The 18,174-nt window shown below is 38.9% G+C and overlaps 1 protein-coding gene and 1 long non-coding RNA gene across 7 annotated transcripts in view; one reads left to right on the top strand and one right to left on the bottom strand.

Annotated features, from left to right (window-relative positions):
• LOC112540983 (uncharacterized) overlaps positions 1-18,174 on the top strand; it is a 31,041-nt gene that overhangs the window by 6,692 nt on the left and 6,175 nt on the right. Inside the window, exons 2-6 of one of the 3 annotated variants that reach the window (XR_015794705.1) lie at positions 6,160-6,208; positions 6,970-7,080; positions 13,405-13,618; positions 14,017-14,099; positions 14,668-14,843. This is a non-coding gene — a long non-coding RNA (uncharacterized LOC112540983). Of the gene's footprint in view, positions 1-6,159; positions 6,209-6,969; positions 7,125-13,404; positions 13,619-14,016; positions 14,100-14,667; positions 14,844-18,174 lie in introns of all 3 variants that reach the window. The other 2 variants (XR_015794704.1, XR_003085022.2) reach the window with 2 other exon arrangements.
• Positions 28-18,174, bottom strand: part of AKAP8 (A-kinase anchoring protein 8) — a 33,812-nt gene continuing 15,665 nt past the window's right edge. For 2 of the 4 annotated variants that reach the window (XM_088133521.1, XM_007431092.4), the window contains 5 exons: positions 10,173-10,314; positions 8,596-8,689; positions 6,315-6,445; positions 4,307-4,402; positions 28-1,366 (listed from right to left, as the gene is read on the bottom strand). In XM_088133521.1, coding sequence (XP_087989647.1) covers positions 935-1,366; positions 4,307-4,402; positions 6,315-6,445; positions 8,596-8,689; positions 10,173-10,314 — 895 coding nt within the window. In that variant the 3' untranslated portion in view covers positions 28-934. Of the gene's footprint in view, positions 4,403-6,314; positions 6,446-8,595; positions 8,690-10,172; positions 10,315-18,174 lie in introns of all 4 variants that reach the window. The other 2 variants (XM_007431093.4, XR_003085020.2) reach the window with 2 other exon arrangements.

The raw sequence follows: 18,174 nt of genomic DNA, 5'->3' as shown, positions 1-18,174 counted from the left end.
GGAGCCAATTAAATTAATACCAGACACTAATTTTCAATGTTGGAAGTTTATTTAAATGCTAAGACAAAGGATTTTGCTGTTATTCAAAGAAAGAAGAGTGTTCATTCTACTTTAAAATGTTATGCTACAAGCATCAATCATAACAATGTATCTTTATTTTGCTGGCCTTGGTATTGTTTCATTATTCCTGGCCCCGAGCAGTTTTTGGCAATCTACTCTCTGAATAATACTCCTCTGACAGATTTTGGGAAAGAAAGAGGGAAGTGGGACTGCAGTGTTGCCATAACTTTCCTCCTCACATATGCTTCTCTACAACATAATGAAGAAGCACCAGCTTATCGTCCCCCATACGACATCTGAAATAATGCACAGCATAAATGACAATGCAGGTGTGAAACACAATAAGTTTGTGCTTAAAATTTTATATATAATTACAGATGCTATTTTTCATGCAATACTGCAAACTGGATAAATGACATTAACAGTCTTTATGGCGGCAAATTCTTTTCCCAGAAACTTAAATGAATAATCACCTTTACAGGAAAAAAATAAAGACATTTAACATCTACTTCCTCCTTAATAAGAGGGTTAATTCAGTTTTCAAAATGAAGCCATATTTCCTTTCGGTATTGGAAAGTGAACAGCCAAAAGGATTTCAATATCAACATATTTATTTATTTCTATTATTTCTATTTGTTCTAAATGCAAGAAGATATCAATTTACAGCTGAGTAACCTGAAAAGCGTGCCAATTTCTATCTTCTTCACAATACAGTACTAGACTGTTTCCCATACAGAAAGATGAATCCTTTCCTTCAGACAAGAACAAAGTTGGCAACAATTCAGGAATATACAACAAAAGATTATGAAGAGGGACTACTGAAAAGATTATATAGCAAAGCAGGAAAAACACATCCACACAATCATTCATATGATCATTCCTGAGACAGCTCTATACTTGTTACCCCCACAGGATCCTCCTTAACACTGCTGTTTTCAGCTGTTATTATTTCAGGGGAGTTTTCCTTCCCGGTCTCCCCACGCTGTTGCTTTTCCACTTGGACTTCTTCGGTTCTCTCATCACGATTTTCTTGAGGAGGTACTTCTTCTGTTTCTGATACACCTGGTTTCTCTTCTGCCTGTTGTTCCTTCACTGCAGTTTCATCTTTTGAAAAATCTGCAGAAGAGCAAGGTGCTTCATCCCCTTCTGGTTTACTAGTTTCACTGACTTCAGTGGTTTTGATGACCTCCCCAGCATTTTCTCTTTTCTCTACAGTAGCACTTTCCTTTTCACCTTCTGGACCTTCTAAAACTTCAGGTTCCTCAACATCTTGGTCAATATTTTCATCTGTAAATGGATCATCACCCTGATAAAGGGAGGAAGTAAAATGTTATCAATGTTGTTTAGCCATCTGATCTTGTCTTAGAGAGCCTCAGACCTAGAACACAGAAGTTTGAGATTGAATGTCTGAAAAGTGAGCATCTACTTCAATGCAGAAGGGCTCAAATCCCTCTTCTGTCTCAATTTACCCAAGAAATTGGTCTATATTTTATTCAAGTTCTTTACATATCATTGTTGGCACACTAAATCTCCTGAGACTATCTGAAGATTGGCTAAGTCTCTGCCTTACAGGAGGAAGAATGGACTCCAATATGTTGTAGCGTGTTCACTGTGGCTTTACAGGGGCAATTTTACAATAGGTAAATGGAGTAAATATTAGGTAAAATACAGTACCTGTGACCTCTGAAGACTCCTCATTTCTCAAATTACTTTTAGAGCATACAATTTAGAGGCAGAAACTCCCATCTTTAAGAAATGGCCAGTTTTATTCAACAGCCAAGTAAGTCAGCTCTCTCACACCCTATTCGCAAAGTCCAGCATTGACATAGGGCTATAATTAATAACGGGTACTTACAGATTTCAGTGGTTTTATTAAGTAGCTTACTTTATGTGTCCAAGAAAACTAAGTGACAACTGTACTGGGAATTGTATATATAGAAGCTATGCTAATCTTATTCAGATTGAGGTCAAATCTTGGCACTGTCTACTATGGGGACCGAGCTTTATTTAGCTCTAAGGAGGATTTCAGTTCTTTAATAAAGAAAATACCATATGAAAGCATCAGGGATACACTAATTGTACACCTGCCTGTACCATGATAGTGTCCAAAATCATTGTGTTCCCTCCTCCCCGTTCTTGTAACTCTTCTCTGACATGTGTACAACAAAAGGCAGCAGCATGCCAAGGGCAGAATCTAGCCCATTACCTGATCAAATACAAGTAATAATTTCTGAACTCCTATACTCATGGGGGCAGCAAAGTGAAGAGTCCCGTGCCTCTCTGTATCCACTGAATCCCACCCACAAAAACTGGGCTGGATAATATAGTAATGATTTCTGTATCCAGAAATAAAGAATCTGTTCTATGATCCAGTTGGATCAAATTCAGACCAGACTAATTGCTTCCATGAAAGAATATCCATGCACGTGTAACACAAGTAGCGCCATCTTCTTTGGCCGAAAAATCAGCCAATCGGCTTTATTTATTGATGTTCTGGACTTTCAAAGAGCATTAGGCTCTACCCTGCAATTTGGATTTGTCCATTAATCACTAATAAACAAATTGGGGAGAGGGATTCAGAGTCCCGGACTGGTGGAGACTGTCACAGGCTTCCTCAGGAAGGGCAAGGTGCCATCATCCTTTAGGACAGGAAGCATTAGGGTAGTATTCAAGAATCATCTCTTGATGTCAACAATCTCACCCTGCCTTCAGCCTTCCTTTCTTGGGGAAGGTGATGAGAAGTGTTTTGACGGGGCATCTCTGGCATTACCTGGAATCCTCAGATTTCCTTCACCCCTTTCAGCTTGGTTTTGCACCTGGGTATGGTACGGAGACTGTGCTGGGTGGGTCGAAGATCTCCTCCTGCTGATGGACAAAGGTCAGGTGTCCATGCTGATTCTGTTAGACCTGTCGGCAGCCTTTGATACTGTTGATCATGAGGTGTTGCTGAGGCACCTGCGGACCCTAGCAGGGGTAGACGGAGTTGCGCTTGAGTGGTTCCATTTTTTCCTCCGAGAGATCCCAGAGGGTGGCACTGGGCAACTGCTCATCTGCCCCAGGGCTCTCTCATGTGAGCTACCGCAGGGTTTATTTTGTCACCCCTCTTGTTCAACGTGTATGAGAGGCCGCTAAGGGAAAACAGCCTCAATATATGGGCCATCAGTACCAACAATAGGCTGATGTTCTCAGCTCAAAGTCTCTTTCAATGGACCCGGAGAGCAGTGTCTCGGTTTTGCTAGTGCTTGCCTAGCAGAAACTAGTTAATTGGCAGGTGGTCAGTCTGAATAAGACCAAAGTGTTGCCAGTGGGAGGAGGTGCAGAGACACAAGACCCCATGATTCATGTTTGCCAAAAGAGGGTCCTGTTGAATCTTGGATTGCTCCTGGATTCCCAGGGCACAGTAGCAGCCAAACTTGCTTTTCATCTTCACTTGGTCAGACGATTGCCATCTTTCCTCTCAGAAGTGGAACTCATCAATTATCTATGGCCATGTATGCTACATAAGCAAACCCTTGATGGTCACCAGAAGTGTCCACATGACATGCAAGTGCCCATCTAGGCATGCACTCTTCCCATTATGGGTTTATCACACTCCTGCTTTGGAGACTGTACTGTCTTTTCAGTTCTTAGCAGGGCAAAATGCTAGTCTGACCTATAGAGCCATATGCAAGTATTTTTGTCACCTCATATACCTGTCTCTTAACAGTTGAGATTGGCTAAGCTGATGTCAATTATTTCCACACAGGATCTTTGGGAAGAATACAGGGAAAATAAATGCTTTGGAATGTTGGGAGATCAAAGCAGAGCTATTTCATTCAAGAAAGATCACTCCTTGCCATAAGCAAGAAATACAGAGCTTTATCCACAAACAGAAATATTTCAAGCAGTGCTGATTTTGGGCACCATGCTCCCACACAGCAGTTTTACTACACTATCCTCGTCAGATTTAATTTAAATTTCTTCATCACCACTTATAAACAGCTAAAGACTTCTTACACACTTTCTGCTAGTCATTAGAATAAGTATCCAATGCATCTGGAAAAAAGTGAATTCCTTTGAGATAGACACTATTTCTAGGCTCAGACTATGCACAAGAGAACAAATAGCACTGTTTCTTCATTTTATATGAAAGTCACATGCAGCATACTCAGTAACTAATGAAATGCTCAGTCAAGACCAAACTGGAGTTTCTGCTCCACTGCTCTGACAGAAGTTGGACTGAGCAGCAAATATCCTGCTTTCTTACCTTGAGATACTTTTCTAGCATTTTCACAATTTGCTTGCTATTTAGGACACTTTTAGCTACATGAAAACTAGCCTTCTTGAAATGTTCAGCTGCCATCTGGAAAGAACACATAAAATGTATAGGTAATTCTGATGGTTAAGTACAAAATAAACATGAGGTTGACATGGAAAACTGCATTCCTTATTCTCTCTTACTATTTCAGAGCATCATCTCAGTAGCAGTACATGCTTATGACTCTATGAAACATAAATATTTAAGATTAAAAACAGCCAGCAAATTCTTATTAGACCTTTTGGTGAGGTTTTTGGCCTAGGCAGTTTCAAGTTATACAGGATTCAATCTAGAGTTTCCATAGTTCTCCATTACAGAACTCTGTTCTTAGTGTGGATTGGGAGAAAGGATTTTTATTTTCTGCAAATTGTCCTGTCCTATGGAGCTCCACTGTACTCTCCCAAATTTGTTCCACTTTGGGGAAAATTAGCCCAAATCACCTTCCTCTAGCAGAAACCTCTAGTGGTTTTCATTCCCTTTCATGACTGAAAGGACTTTTTCCACTCATAGAAAGGAACTGTATCCAAACCAAGTGAATCAAAATGATATAATCTTTATAAAACTTGAATATAGAACAGGAAATTAAAATATGGTTGTATGAAGCAAAGATTCTTTAAATATCTCTGTTAAAGTGGATTCATGCCACCTGTTATTGAAGACAAGGTGATACTGTATTTCCACAATACTTTTAACCATTTATATTTCAAAAATGTGTCTTTTCTTGATTATTCTTATATAGATACCTAAAGGAGAATGCAATAATTCTTACTGCAGAATGGAAAAAGACAGTTGACTTCTTTCATAGATGTCCATTAATAGTATTCTTTCTCTTTTTTATCAGTTTGGGTTAAAACCACTAATGATCATGGTTTAGTTTAAAGGCAGAAAAAGTTAAACATGTTTCTGAAAGATGAAAGCAACACTAATACAATGGAAGTATTTCTATAGTATTCATCATTTCTACTTAATTTTGAAAAGCGTTTCTCACTCTATAAAGGGGAAGGACAGTACTGAGAACACAAACCCAGGACTCTGACTTCTAATCTTACATTAATCTCTTATTTTTATACAGCACAGTAAGGTTTCTTGGTATCATCTTTTACTGCCATTCAAACTGGAACTATTACACATACAGTCGTGTGAAAAAGTAAGAACACCCCACGGAAATGTTTGACTTTTTCAACGTAATTCAACATACAGATATTTGATTTTTATTTCAACAATATTGATAGATAAAAGGGATATAACATAACAAATATCACGCACCATTTACATGTTGTAATTCATTATGTAATTTAAATAAACATAAATGCAAATTCTGCATGTGGAAAAAGTAAGTATGCCCCTACATTTATCACTACCTCAATTACCTAAAATTAGAATCAAATGTACCAGATTAGATGCAAATGTTAGAACATAATTAGAGATGATCTGGGAGGAACCTGACTTATTTAAACCTCAGACATTTAGTCTGATTTGCTCCTTCTTGTTGAAGTGTGTCGTATCACCATGTACTTACTTTTTCCACAGAAGGAAATGGGATATCTGTTAATTTTTTGTTAAATAAATGATTGCTAAGTCAATTTTTCATAGTTTATATCACCTTTTTCTTTATATACTGTTATAATGAAGATAAATGTTGATATGTCCACATATGTTAAAAAAAGAAAAAAACTTTACATGGGGTGTACTTACTTTTTCGTATAACTTTATTATTAAAAGTCTGAGGCTTACAGAAGAATTACTACATATACTGCCTTTAAATGATTTGACTAGACACTATTTCCTTTTTTTTTTTAAAGAAAGGAGACATGGAAATTCTTTCTACTTTAACTGATCCCTGGATGAAAGGTAGCTATCAAGACAAATTTATTTGTTCTTTCTATACATATCTATATGCTGCAAGGCTGTTATTTTCTAGTTAATAGACTTGTCCAAAAAGAATTATATTGCTTACTCTGCGATTCCTGTTGTGATCGACAGATCTCAGATGTCTCTGAAGAAGATGTTGTTGTGCAGGAATTAGCATGTCACAAGCCATGCAGTGAGCTGCTTCTATCTTTTTAAAAAAGTGCTCCTGGCCAATTCCTGAAAAGGTATAAATTAGATGTTTCCCATAAAATTGAAACATAAACTACAGATGGTCCTGGATATGCTGTTAAAAAAATTACAAGCATTCTTCTCATACAATGCTGGGGCTATAAGAATGAAACATATAAAATTATTACCACAATAGCTACAGTCTGAATATGTAAACCAAATTTCCTTGTTTAAAAATGTGCATGTGCTTGTGATAACTATTAAAAAGTCTGTTTCCTGGTACTATCAACCTATATAGCTTTAAAAAGTAACATAATTTATCATGAAGAAAACTCTATTTTCCAATATTATCATGTTATATCTGATAGCGTTATCAAGGGCTGCAAACATAAAATTAAAGTTGTATTAAAGATAGACATTTTGGAGTGCAAGGGAAAAAATAGGGCATGGAGTTGTTACATTTTTGTTAATGAAGTAATTCTAGACTCCTGACAAAGTTCTTACAAGATTCTAAAGAATTGGTAATATAAACCTGGGAATAACTTCTTTCACTGCTCTCTGCTTGTTTTCAGTTTGCTCCATCTAATATGGGAGCGGACAACATTTGAGAAATCAGGACTACAACTCAATCTCCCAAACTTCCAAGTGCAGCAGGAGGCCATAGAGTGCCATCACAAGAAGAGGTGCGACTAAAATCAAAAGTCCCATCTTAACAAGTTTTATATAGGTATTTCAGAGAGTTGTCAAAGAAAGCATTTGTGCCCATATTTAGTTATGTCTATACATTCCTCTACTCTTATCAATGCCAACTAATTCCCTGAAACAGGACAAACTTGTAATTTCACATGCTCTGGCTTTCTGATGCATAAGGCAACCTTCCTAACCTGGTGTCTCTAGACATGTTTGGTGCTAGATCAGTCTCCCACAACCTGGTGTTCTAAGTGGGTTTTTTTTTTTTTCCAAATCTCTATATTATCCTTGGAATTGCAGTAAATGATCAGTTAAACCCAGATTCAAGGCACTCTCAGCCATGAAAACATACTGAGTGATTTGGGGTCATGACTATCTCTCAGTCCAACCAAGCATGGCTTTGCTATAGTGGGAAAATTTTGGACAGGCAATATGACTTCTTGAATTCCTGGTGGAAAGATAAAAATTAATTTATTAATTATTGAATTATTTCACAGGGTTAAGATAAAAATAGAATAATCTCATGTTTAATGCTTAAGATCAAGATATGAATGTAAAATAAACAAATAATTTGACAAGAGATAAATATCCCTTTCTGTTTCATTTCTTGTTCTTCCTGCATGGTACTGCATTTTCCACTATATTCATGCTGCCTCAGACTAGTACTTGTGTTATAAGTTTTTAAAATTTGGACTTGGTTTTCTTGCATTACAGGTTGTCCTCGCTTAACAACCCTAATCGGGACCAGAATTTCTGTCACTAAGTGATGCAGTCGTTAGATGAAACATCACATGACTGCATTGCTTAGCGACAGAGTTCGAGTATTTCTGGTTATGGTTGTTAAGCCAGGACTATGCTATCATTAGGTGAGGACCTTATGTTTCTCTTGCCCTGCTGTGCTTGCCCCCGCTCAACCTCATCCCCCACCATTTCTGCTCTTTTGGTAATCCTGCCATCCACTGCCCCTATGGTTCCCAGCTGAAACTTTGCCATCTTCCTCATGCTCCTGATGAGGTGTACCGGGCCTGGCCCTTTACAAGGCAGCTGCTGGCTGCATGAGGTCTTGGGAGGCTTTGGGAAGGCTGTGCATGGCCAGGAGCAGCCTCACGAAGAGCCAGGCTGGGTGCGCCTTGTCAGCAGCAGAAGACAGTGAAGGCTCAGCTGGTGGAGCAGCAGGGGCAGCGGAGTGCAGGGCAGTGAAAAGGGCAGATATGGGGGAGACAGGCAGTGGGGGGAGCTGAAATGCACCCTCCAGTTGTAAATGCAGGCAGGCTGCCAAATACCCAAATTTTCATCACGTGATTGTGGGTGCGCTGCAACAGCTGTAACTTTGAGGACCAGTTGTAAATATCATTTGTTCAGCACTGTCATTAGTGAGGACTACCTCTATATCTTGCTTCAATGTTATTTCTCAGAGGGATTAAGATCACTGCAGCATTGTATACAATTTCTAGATGATAGTTAATGCATAGCAGATGGTCTTCTACTCTTAATAATGTTGTTCTTACCCTTGAAGGGGTCAGGCTTTGGTTTTGTGCCCTCTTTCTCAGTCAGCTCTTGTCGGCGCTTCCCAATCTTCTTGTTTCTATTCACAATGTATTTCTAGGGAATGGGAGTAGACAGCATTAACTATACAAGTTACTGGCCTTAAACTATGAATAAAAGCAGCCCAATAACAGATGATTTTGCAACTATACCCCCAGCATTGCATTCTTCCCTGAAAGATTTGATCAGAATAGTTAAGTAGCGATGTACAATTTCAATTACATTTTTCGTGAAAGCCCTAATCACCAGTTAGGAAAATGTACAGCAGAAGCCTTTACGGTGGCTAAAACAAATGATTTTATAGTAACAATAAACTTAGTTTTACAAAAATCCATGAACTATCATGTGTAACTCTTCAAGCAACCTTAGCACCTTGTCTAATATTAGGACATTTTTAAGTATTGAAATGAGAATTGAAATATTCAGTCTTGGTTTTATGAACAGCCCAGAGTCTTTTGGAGTGGGTGGCTACAATAAATCTAAATAACAATACAGGTAGTCCTCGCTTAATGACCATTTGTTCAGTGATCATTCAAAATTATGATGGCACTGAAAAAATGGATTTATGATCCTTGCCCAAAAATATGGCTGTTGCAGCGCTCCTACGGTCATATGATCAAAATTCGGGCACTTGGCAGCCCACCTGTACTTACGACTGCAGGGGCACTGCAACTCCCCACACCTGCCTATCTCTCCCCCATCCATGCCTTTTGGCTGCCCTGCAGCAGCTTTAGGGAAGAAATGAGAGGTGTGGCTTGCAGAAGTTACGGGACGTGTGGCTTCCAGAAGGAATGGGACGGGATGCCAACTTTAGGGAAGAAATGAGAGGAATGGCTTGAGGTACGGTGTGAGGTGGCAAAATCCAGTGGTGTGGGGTGTGAGGCAGCATTTCTCAGTGGCAGTGGCACTGGGGCTGAAGTCAAGGCCTGGGGGTGGTGACAGCTAGCTGAGACCACCAAAGGCCTCGGGCCTCTACTTCAGCCCTAGCCCCAGGGCTACTGCTGAAAAATTCCGCTGTGCAGGCTGGCCAAGAGGGCATAGATGGGGGGAAGATAGGCAGGGGGGAGTTACAGAGTCCCTGCAGTTGTAAGTGCTGGTGGGGGGGCTGAGGCTTCCAGGGACAGCTGTGGCTTTGTGCCACATTGCAGCATCCCCCCAACTCACACATGGCCTGCGCTGGGCCTCTCAGACCCCCCTGAGGCATCCCTGTGCTGCTTACCTGGGACTCCGTCCACTTAACCCACGATTCTCGCTTAACGACAGCAGCCGGGAGTGCTGGGATTGCAGTTGCTAAGTGAAGCGGTCACGTGATAATTCACTTAACCACCACATTGCTTAGCAACCTAAATTATGGTCCCAATTGTGGTCGTTAAGTGAGGACTACCTGTAATATTAATAACAGTAATAAATGTTTTGATAATTTTGCACTTATTTGAATGATTAATTTAATTAATTAATTAAACTGCTCAATAGTGCAGACAGTTAATAGTTTCTTATTATTTATACTCTTATATCAATTTAGGATTTTTTGAAGATGTACCTGCAGGAATTCTACTGTCTTATCAGGAAGCTTGGTCCCAATGTATCGCAAGACTTCTTTATGAAATTTGCTTTGCAAATGTTTCTCCATTTCTTCATTCTCAAAAGTTCGGAATTTACAGATAGAGCAGGCAAACTGGATTCTATAAGAAACCTTTTAGTTACAATATGCTATTTCAAAATTATGAAGAATTATGAAGTTAAATTTGTAAACAAAAACTAAGCACAATTAATTCCATAAATTTGACAAAGCCTAAGACCTAATTTAATTTTGAACTGTTATCTCTACTACAACACACAGCATTTTAATAAAGCAAATAGTATACCTCTATACTGATGTTGAATTTTAATTTTACAGCTATAAAAAAAGAAACAATGTTTTTAACAGCATTTTTTTCAGCAAGACATTATCTTTACTCTCAAAGATAATCTGGAAAAACACTGCATTAAGTTCTGTACTGCATTCAATTTTATTAAGCAACCTAATCAAAATACATCTGAATGTTTATGATATCCTTTGATCCTAACATAGCAACATACAAAATACAAACAGAAAAATGGGAAACAATTTTTGAACAACCTAAAATATATTAAACAGCAGCATTTTAAGGTTTCCCAATTTTGTTATATTATATACTTTTAGTCTACACAGTCAATTAGACAAATATTACTGAGTAGGCTTTTATAGAATAAAACTAAACACAAAATCCCAGTTTAAAAATAGTAGTTTGTATGTGTGTTTTTATAGTATCTTTTCATAGTATCCTTTCATAGTATTATTACCTTGGACACATTCAGGTCTGAGGAAACTGTTTTTTAATAACAGAATTCCAAACTAAGTTTAATTTAGAGGGTTTTTTGACAATTTACCTTAAGCATTTATTGGGATTTTTGGAGCCCGATTGCTACCAAAATTCCTTATTAGAGGTATTAAAAAATCAGTTGTAGCTCCCAAGCCAGTAACAAAACAAGTTGAAATAATTTGATGCAATTATATTGTATATGTAACATTTGAAATAACAGGTTTCACCATCTTTTTCTGTAAGTCATTGGAAGGTTGTTTTAAAAATGTGAGAAGTAATGTTAGTATAACATAAGTGTTTATTCTGTGTATATTGTACACCCCAGAGAACATTAATAAGGGTTGATAGTAATTTCCCTGTGAACGGGGATACAATTAAAGAGTTGGAATATAATATTTATGGATCTATTATATTTTTGCAGAAATCTACATGATTGTTAGCATATACTTAGATCAACTGCTGTATACCAAAGATACATACCGTATTTTTCCGACTATAAGATGATACTTTTTTCTAAAATCCTTACCCTAAAAACTGAAGGGTGTCTTATTCAAGGAAGTCAGCCGAGAATCGTGCGGTTGCAAAACTGCCCATACTTTGTTTCTGCAGAGAGGCTTCCTCCTATTGCTAGCCTCCAATCATGAGTGAAATAGCTTGTCTCCCAGACTTCCTCCAATCACGAGCCTGATGTAACTGATGTCAGCTGATGCTGAACAAATCAATTAGAGGAAGGCTGTTTGCAGAGACAAGCTATCAGCAGTTTCACTCGTGCTTGAATGTAATCAGTTATACAAAAGAACCTGGAAATAGAGCTGCAGAGAGACTGTTTGGACCTCCTCCCACCGAGTGTATCAGGTCAATGTTAACTAATTACTAAATAAAAATGTGTTCTGCACTATCTTTAAAATATTGATTTCTTAATTTTGGGTTGGAAAAGTGGGGGTCGTCTTGTACTTGGGGGCATCTTATTGTTGGAAAAATACGGTACCTTCTTATCTGTATTTCTAGTATTTGTAAACTAGGAACTGTAGATGTATCAGGCACCTGACTGGATGACAGATCATATGATTCAAACCACACATAACGCACTGACAAAGTGGGCCAATCAGAATAGAGTTAACACCATTCCCAACCACCAATCGATACTTCTCAAGAAGCATCCAATCACCAAATAAAATCACAGAATTCAAATTCCACACAGACTGTAAGTACTTCAAGGCAATTCCCACTTCTGAACCATTGTGCTGAGGAACTTTGCTGGGATGCAAGGCGATACATAAGCAAAAAATATAATATTTACTTCAGCACTTATCTCACTAGGCATGGAGAATCCCAACTAAAAGCATGTACAATTAACCTGGGTTACTGTTATCCCAAAGATTTTTGTTTAGTTTAAAGTATTCTATATCATTTCAGTCATATAGCTCAAACAGTTTTCAACGTGTTCATTCATTATGGGTGACCATAAAATGATAAAAAGAAAAAAAAATGTTCTAAACTCAAAATAATTCCATGTCTCACTTGAAATGTACTATTGGAATGTTTTAAGTGGCTTGTGTTCCAGCAGAAAACAATTTGAAATGTTTCAAGTGTTCCACTATAGATAATAACTGAAACAAGTGCCATACTCAATATTTTTTGTCCTAGAGCTACTAAATTAAATAGGCAGGTAGCCCATGCTCATAACTACCTGTTTCCCAACTTACAAAAAAGTTGGCTAGGTAGATGATTTTTAAAATTAAAATGTTTTTAAAGTTTTCCATAGAAAACCATAGAGGAAATATTTAAACACACTTTCTGCAGCCAGACCATGCAGTTCCAAACCCATGTCAACCAAAGAAGCAGCAACAGTGGATTTACTTTAATACAGCCCATAAACAAAGTAACAACAGCAAAAATATACTTCTTTGGCTATTAATTCCAGGCTTCTTCTAAAGCAAAAGCTTGCAGTGCACACTTTTTGTATTTGGCCACATCTGCCAAGCCCAAATAAACAATGCAATACTATTTTTTATATTTGGCTACTTGAAAGTTTAACAGAAGAGCAACTCTATCAGTAATATATTTGCACAGCACACTCTTCTGCATTAAGTACTTGGCTGAAAATAAAAAATACAGACAGTGTATGTAACATTACAGCTTCTAAACTCTAACTCCTTCACAGCAAAGAATATAAAAATAGCAGGAAGCCTACCTCTTGGGAACAGTCTTTCTTAGATCCTAAATCATTCTCAATCTCTGAACATATTCCTAAATTATACTTACTCCTCCCCTCAGCTAGGTATAGCCTCTGGTAGTAGCCAATCATAGGATGCTTAGAACACTTAAAACAGTAAGGTACAAAACACCCCATTTTTTCCTTTTGAGCTCAGAACAAAGCTTCAGAAGTACTACTTAATTATAATTATGGTTCTTCTAATTCACAAACAGGGGCCATGCGTGTGAGGGTAATCCAGGTTGAAATGCTCCAGAGTTGGAGATTTTGGTGAGAGGTCGACACCATCAGAGCATGCCACAAAAAAGCTGGAGCTCCTGCCATCCATTCCCCATAACTGTTGCAGTAGATTCAAACCAGGGTAGTGTTTTCAACACTGCATGGGGAAGACTGAATTCACTGATAGCCACTCAAAGAATACAATTAGAGGTAAGTAACCAGATCTTCTTCACCATGGTTTTTTTGATCTAAAAATATGGGTGATTAACCAGCTCCCCTATCTGTATGTAGGTGACTCATTAAAGTATTGAAGCAGGACTGCTCAGCCAAATGCCACATTTTGACAAGAGCTAATATCAAGATAATTACTGATGCAGCTGAACAACTAAGACCAGATTGCTCCACAACAAATTTCTGGAAAAGGCATATCCTACATAAATGCCACTAAGGATGCTTTGCCAAACTGTAGTAGGGCCTAATAGCCTCTGTAACTCATTTTAACAGCCACCAAGAAAAATGATTAGTGGTCCAGAACATGCAACAAAAAATGAGGATGTTTATAGAATGTTTCAAATAAAAATGTAACATTTCAAATACAAATTTAACAGCCATTGAGACATCCAGCACGTGCAACAAATGCTCAAGAAGTATCAACAGGTCCTGGTATAAATGGAGTCCAAGACTGCTTTAGGTAAGGTCCTGTATCTGCTTGCCCTGAAGAGTTTGGGGTGGGGGTGGGGGGATATTGTTTTTCAGTGATTCTCCTTCCTGAGTGGCCAGTTCCATTTGTGGGTAATGGAAGGAAGAGGTTTAACCATCAGGTATTTGGTTCTACTCAGCTCATTCCTCTTCTTACTATTTAACATCTATATAAACTTGTTGAGAGAGCTCATCTATCAGCATGAGGTAAGAAATCATCAATATAGGAAGGTTATTCAATTGTGCATCTTCATTCCTGGCCAGGCAAGAGATGCAGTAGAAGTCCTGACCCAGTGTCTGGAGGCGATTATGGTCTGGATGGGAAAAAAACAGGCTAAAGACTTAATCCCAACAGGTTGTGTGGCTGTGGATTTAAAAGCCCAGATTCTGAAAACAGTCTGTATTTAGTTCTGAATAAGGCTGCACTCTATCAGATAGAGCTGGCTCACAATTTTGGAGTCCTGTTCTGGACCTACAGCTCTTGACTGAACAGCAAGTAGAGGACATGGCTGGAGGGCATTTGTATATCTTTGTGACAGTTCTGGCTATTTCTGGAACAGGAGGCTTTGCTTATGATGACTAATGCCCTTGGCAGCTTATATTTGGATTGCTGTAATGTGCTTTACCTGGAGATATCCTTGAAAACTATTTGGAAGTTTTGGCTGTTTCATCAAGCAGCATCTCAAATAGGCATGGGCATTCAAGTCACTACTGTGGGAACAGCACTGACTGCCAGGTAGGTTTTGGATACAATTCAAGTTGTTATTTATCACCTTTAAAGCATTACATAGTTCACGGTCTAGATATCTCCAAGTCTGCCTACTTGGGGTTGATTCTGCTTGTTTGGTGAGATCACAGAAACAAAACTTGCTGATGGTCCCTCTACTGAGGGAATGTTACCTTTGCAGGAATCCCATCTTGGAAATGGCCCTCAATCCTATAGAAAAAGACAAAGGGAGGGATCCCTCTTTCTTGTGTCATTTCAGTCCTTGCCCTCCTCTTTTATCCTCCCATCCTATGAAACAGCCTATCACCAGCTATCTGGACCATTCCTTCATATTTTTGAAAAGTTATGAAAATGTGGCTCTTCAAGGCTTTTGGGGACAAATAAAGAACATATGACCCCCAAAATGTGGCACATCAGATTGGAGGACATCAGTTGTTCAGAATCATTATGATTGCAGAAGCATGTAAACTGGAGTGAGCAAATAAATAAATATTTTTAAAATGTCTTGAAGGTGAGATGATGTATGAACTAACCCTAGAAACCAGTTTTTAGTCAAAGATCTCACAAAGAAGTTACTGCAGTTGTTGAGGCCATGTGGCTTAGAAAGTGAAAGATGAGCCATGTCACAATTTGGCAGCCTGATGACAACAGAGATTATGTGCCAAATGGTTGTGTGGAAAAAAAGCAGCTTTTGTTGCTCTGAAAAGCAGTCCTATAAACTACATTGCCTGGAGAGGAAATTAAAGAAAGCCAAAACCTTCTCCTAGAGGTAATGCCATCATTTTTCAAGATTTGCCACTCACACAGGCAAAGCCCCAGTTAAGTAAAGTTTGTGATCCATCATATCTGTCCCTCTCCATCCTTTAGGATAGAACACTGCTGATACCCTGAGCAACACAGATATTCTTCCAATATAACTGAATTTGGCATGAGATGGTGAAAAAGGAATAACCTTCAACCCTATGAAAACTTTCAAGATGTTTCATTTTGATGAGGGGTTCAACCAAAGGCATTAACCACCTTTAGCTATGGTGGAAGACTTTCTGGAATCACCGCTGTGCCTTCTTGCATCAGCTGGAAGATAGGGTCCGGTATTGCCTGCTCTATTTGACTTCCAGACCAAGGAAGAAAGTTGTATTTATATCATATAGGATCGTATGTCCTCTTGGCAGGGTGAAAGGTGTCTAATGCACAACAGTAACAACTGGTAAAGAGATGTAGCTATTGAGAGAAAAGATGGTGACTGATAATCATCTTCATCTGAGAAATACTGGGATGGGTACATCAATACTACCATCATGTGGTCCAAAGAATGGTTTTGGGACTGAAAATGAAGACATTCAAGATGCTATATCTATTATTAGGTGAAATGCAATCATATCAACTGTAGCTTTTTCAGACATGAGGGCAATAGGCTTCAGTTTTGATGCAAAGTAAGGGACATTTTTTTGAGCGAAAGAGGGCACACCCTGAAGAAAAAGAGGGAGGAAGAATCCCAATCACCAGCAAAAAAAGTATTTATCTGGCTGAACACATTTTAGAAAATATTCTTTTTTCAGGGGCATTTTTTGAATGTATGTGAAGTAACTGAGCAGCATTTTCTGCAAAATGCATTAAGGCAAATAAATACATTTTTATTGGCAACTACCATTGCCTGCAATGACATATATCTACACCATCCTGACTGCAAAATATCTGAGACAGACTGTCTTGTGATATACAGGTGAAACTCGAAAAATTAGAATGTCGTGCAAATGTTCATGTATGTCAGTAAGGCAACTCAAAAGGTGAAACCAATATATGAGATAGACGCATTACATGCAAACCGAGATATGTCAAGCCTTATTTTGGTATTATTGTGATGATTATGGCGTACAGCTTATGAAAACCCCAAATTCACAATCTCAGAAAATAAGAATAGTGTGAAAAGGTTCAATATTCTAGGCTCAAAGTGTCCCACTCTAATCAGCTAATGAATCCATAACACCTGCAAAGGGTTCCTAAGCCTTTAAATGGTCTCTCAGGCTGGTTCAGTAGGAATCACAAGCATGGGAAAGACTGCTGACCTGACAGTTGTGCAGAAAACCATCATTGACACCCTCCATAAGGAGGGAAAGCCCCAAAAGGTAATTGCAAAAGAAGTTGGATGTTCCCAAAGTGCTGTATCAAAGCACATCAATAGAAGGTTATGTGGAAGGGAAAAGTGTGGTAGAAAAAGGTGCACAAGCAGCAGGGATGACCGCAGCCTGGAGAGGATTGTCAGAAAAAGGCCATTCAAAAGTGTTGGGGACTTTCACAAGGAGTGGACTGAGGCTCGAGTTAGTGCATCAAGAGCCACCACATACAGACGGATCCTGGACATGGGCTTCAAATGTTGTATTCCTCTTGTCAAGCCGCTCCTGAACAACAAACAACGTCAGAAGCGTCTTACCTGGGCTACAGAAAAAAAGAACTGGTCTGTTGCCCAGTGGTCCAAAGTCCTCTTTCCTGATGAGAGCAACTTTTGCATCTCATTTGGGGACCAAGGACCCAGAGTCTGGAGGAAGAATGGAGAGGCACACAATGCACGATGCTTGAAGTCCAGTGTGAAGTTTCCACAGGCTGTGTTGATTTGGGGAGCCATGTAATCTGCTGGTGTTGGCCCACTGTGCTTCATTAAGTCCAGGGTCAACGCAGCCGTCTACCAGGAGATTTTGGAGCACTTCATGCTTCCTTCCGCAGACGAGCTTTATGGGGATGCTGACTTCATTTTCCAGCAGGACTTGGCACCTGCCCACACTGCCAAAAGTACCAAAACCTGGTTCAGTGACCATGGGATTACTGTGCTTGATTGGCCAGCAAACTTGCCTGACCTGAACCCCATAGAGAATCTATGGGGCATTGCCAAGAGAAAGATGAGGGACATGAGACCGAACAATGCAGCGGAGCTGAAGGCCACTATTGAAGCATCCTGGTCTTCCATAACACCTCAGCAGTGCCACAGGCTGATAGCATCCATGCCACGCCGCATTGCAGCAGTCATTGCTGCAAAAGGGGCCCAAACCAAGTACTGAGTACATATGCATGCTTATACTTTGCAGAGGTCCGATATTGTTCTATTTCCAATCCTTGTGTTATTGATGTCATGTAATATTCTAATTTTCTGAGATTGTGAATTTGGGGTTTTCATAAGCTGTACACCATAATCATCACAATTATACCAAAGTAAGGCTTGACATATCTCGCTTTGCATGTAATGCGTCTATCTCATATATTGGTTTCACCTTTTGAGTTGCTGTACTGACATAAATGAACATTTGCACGATATTCTAATTTTTTGAGTTTCACCTGTATATAGGAC

The sequence above is a fragment of the Python bivittatus genome, unplaced genomic scaffold, assembly GCF_059951505.1.
Source record: "Python bivittatus isolate LINGU-HERP-01145 unplaced genomic scaffold, Pbiv_v1 ctg000080_np1212, whole genome shotgun sequence".
Classification (NCBI taxonomy): Eukaryota; Metazoa; Chordata; class Lepidosauria; order Squamata; family Pythonidae; genus Python; species Python bivittatus.
This window is presented reverse-complemented; position numbering and strand designations above follow the sequence as displayed.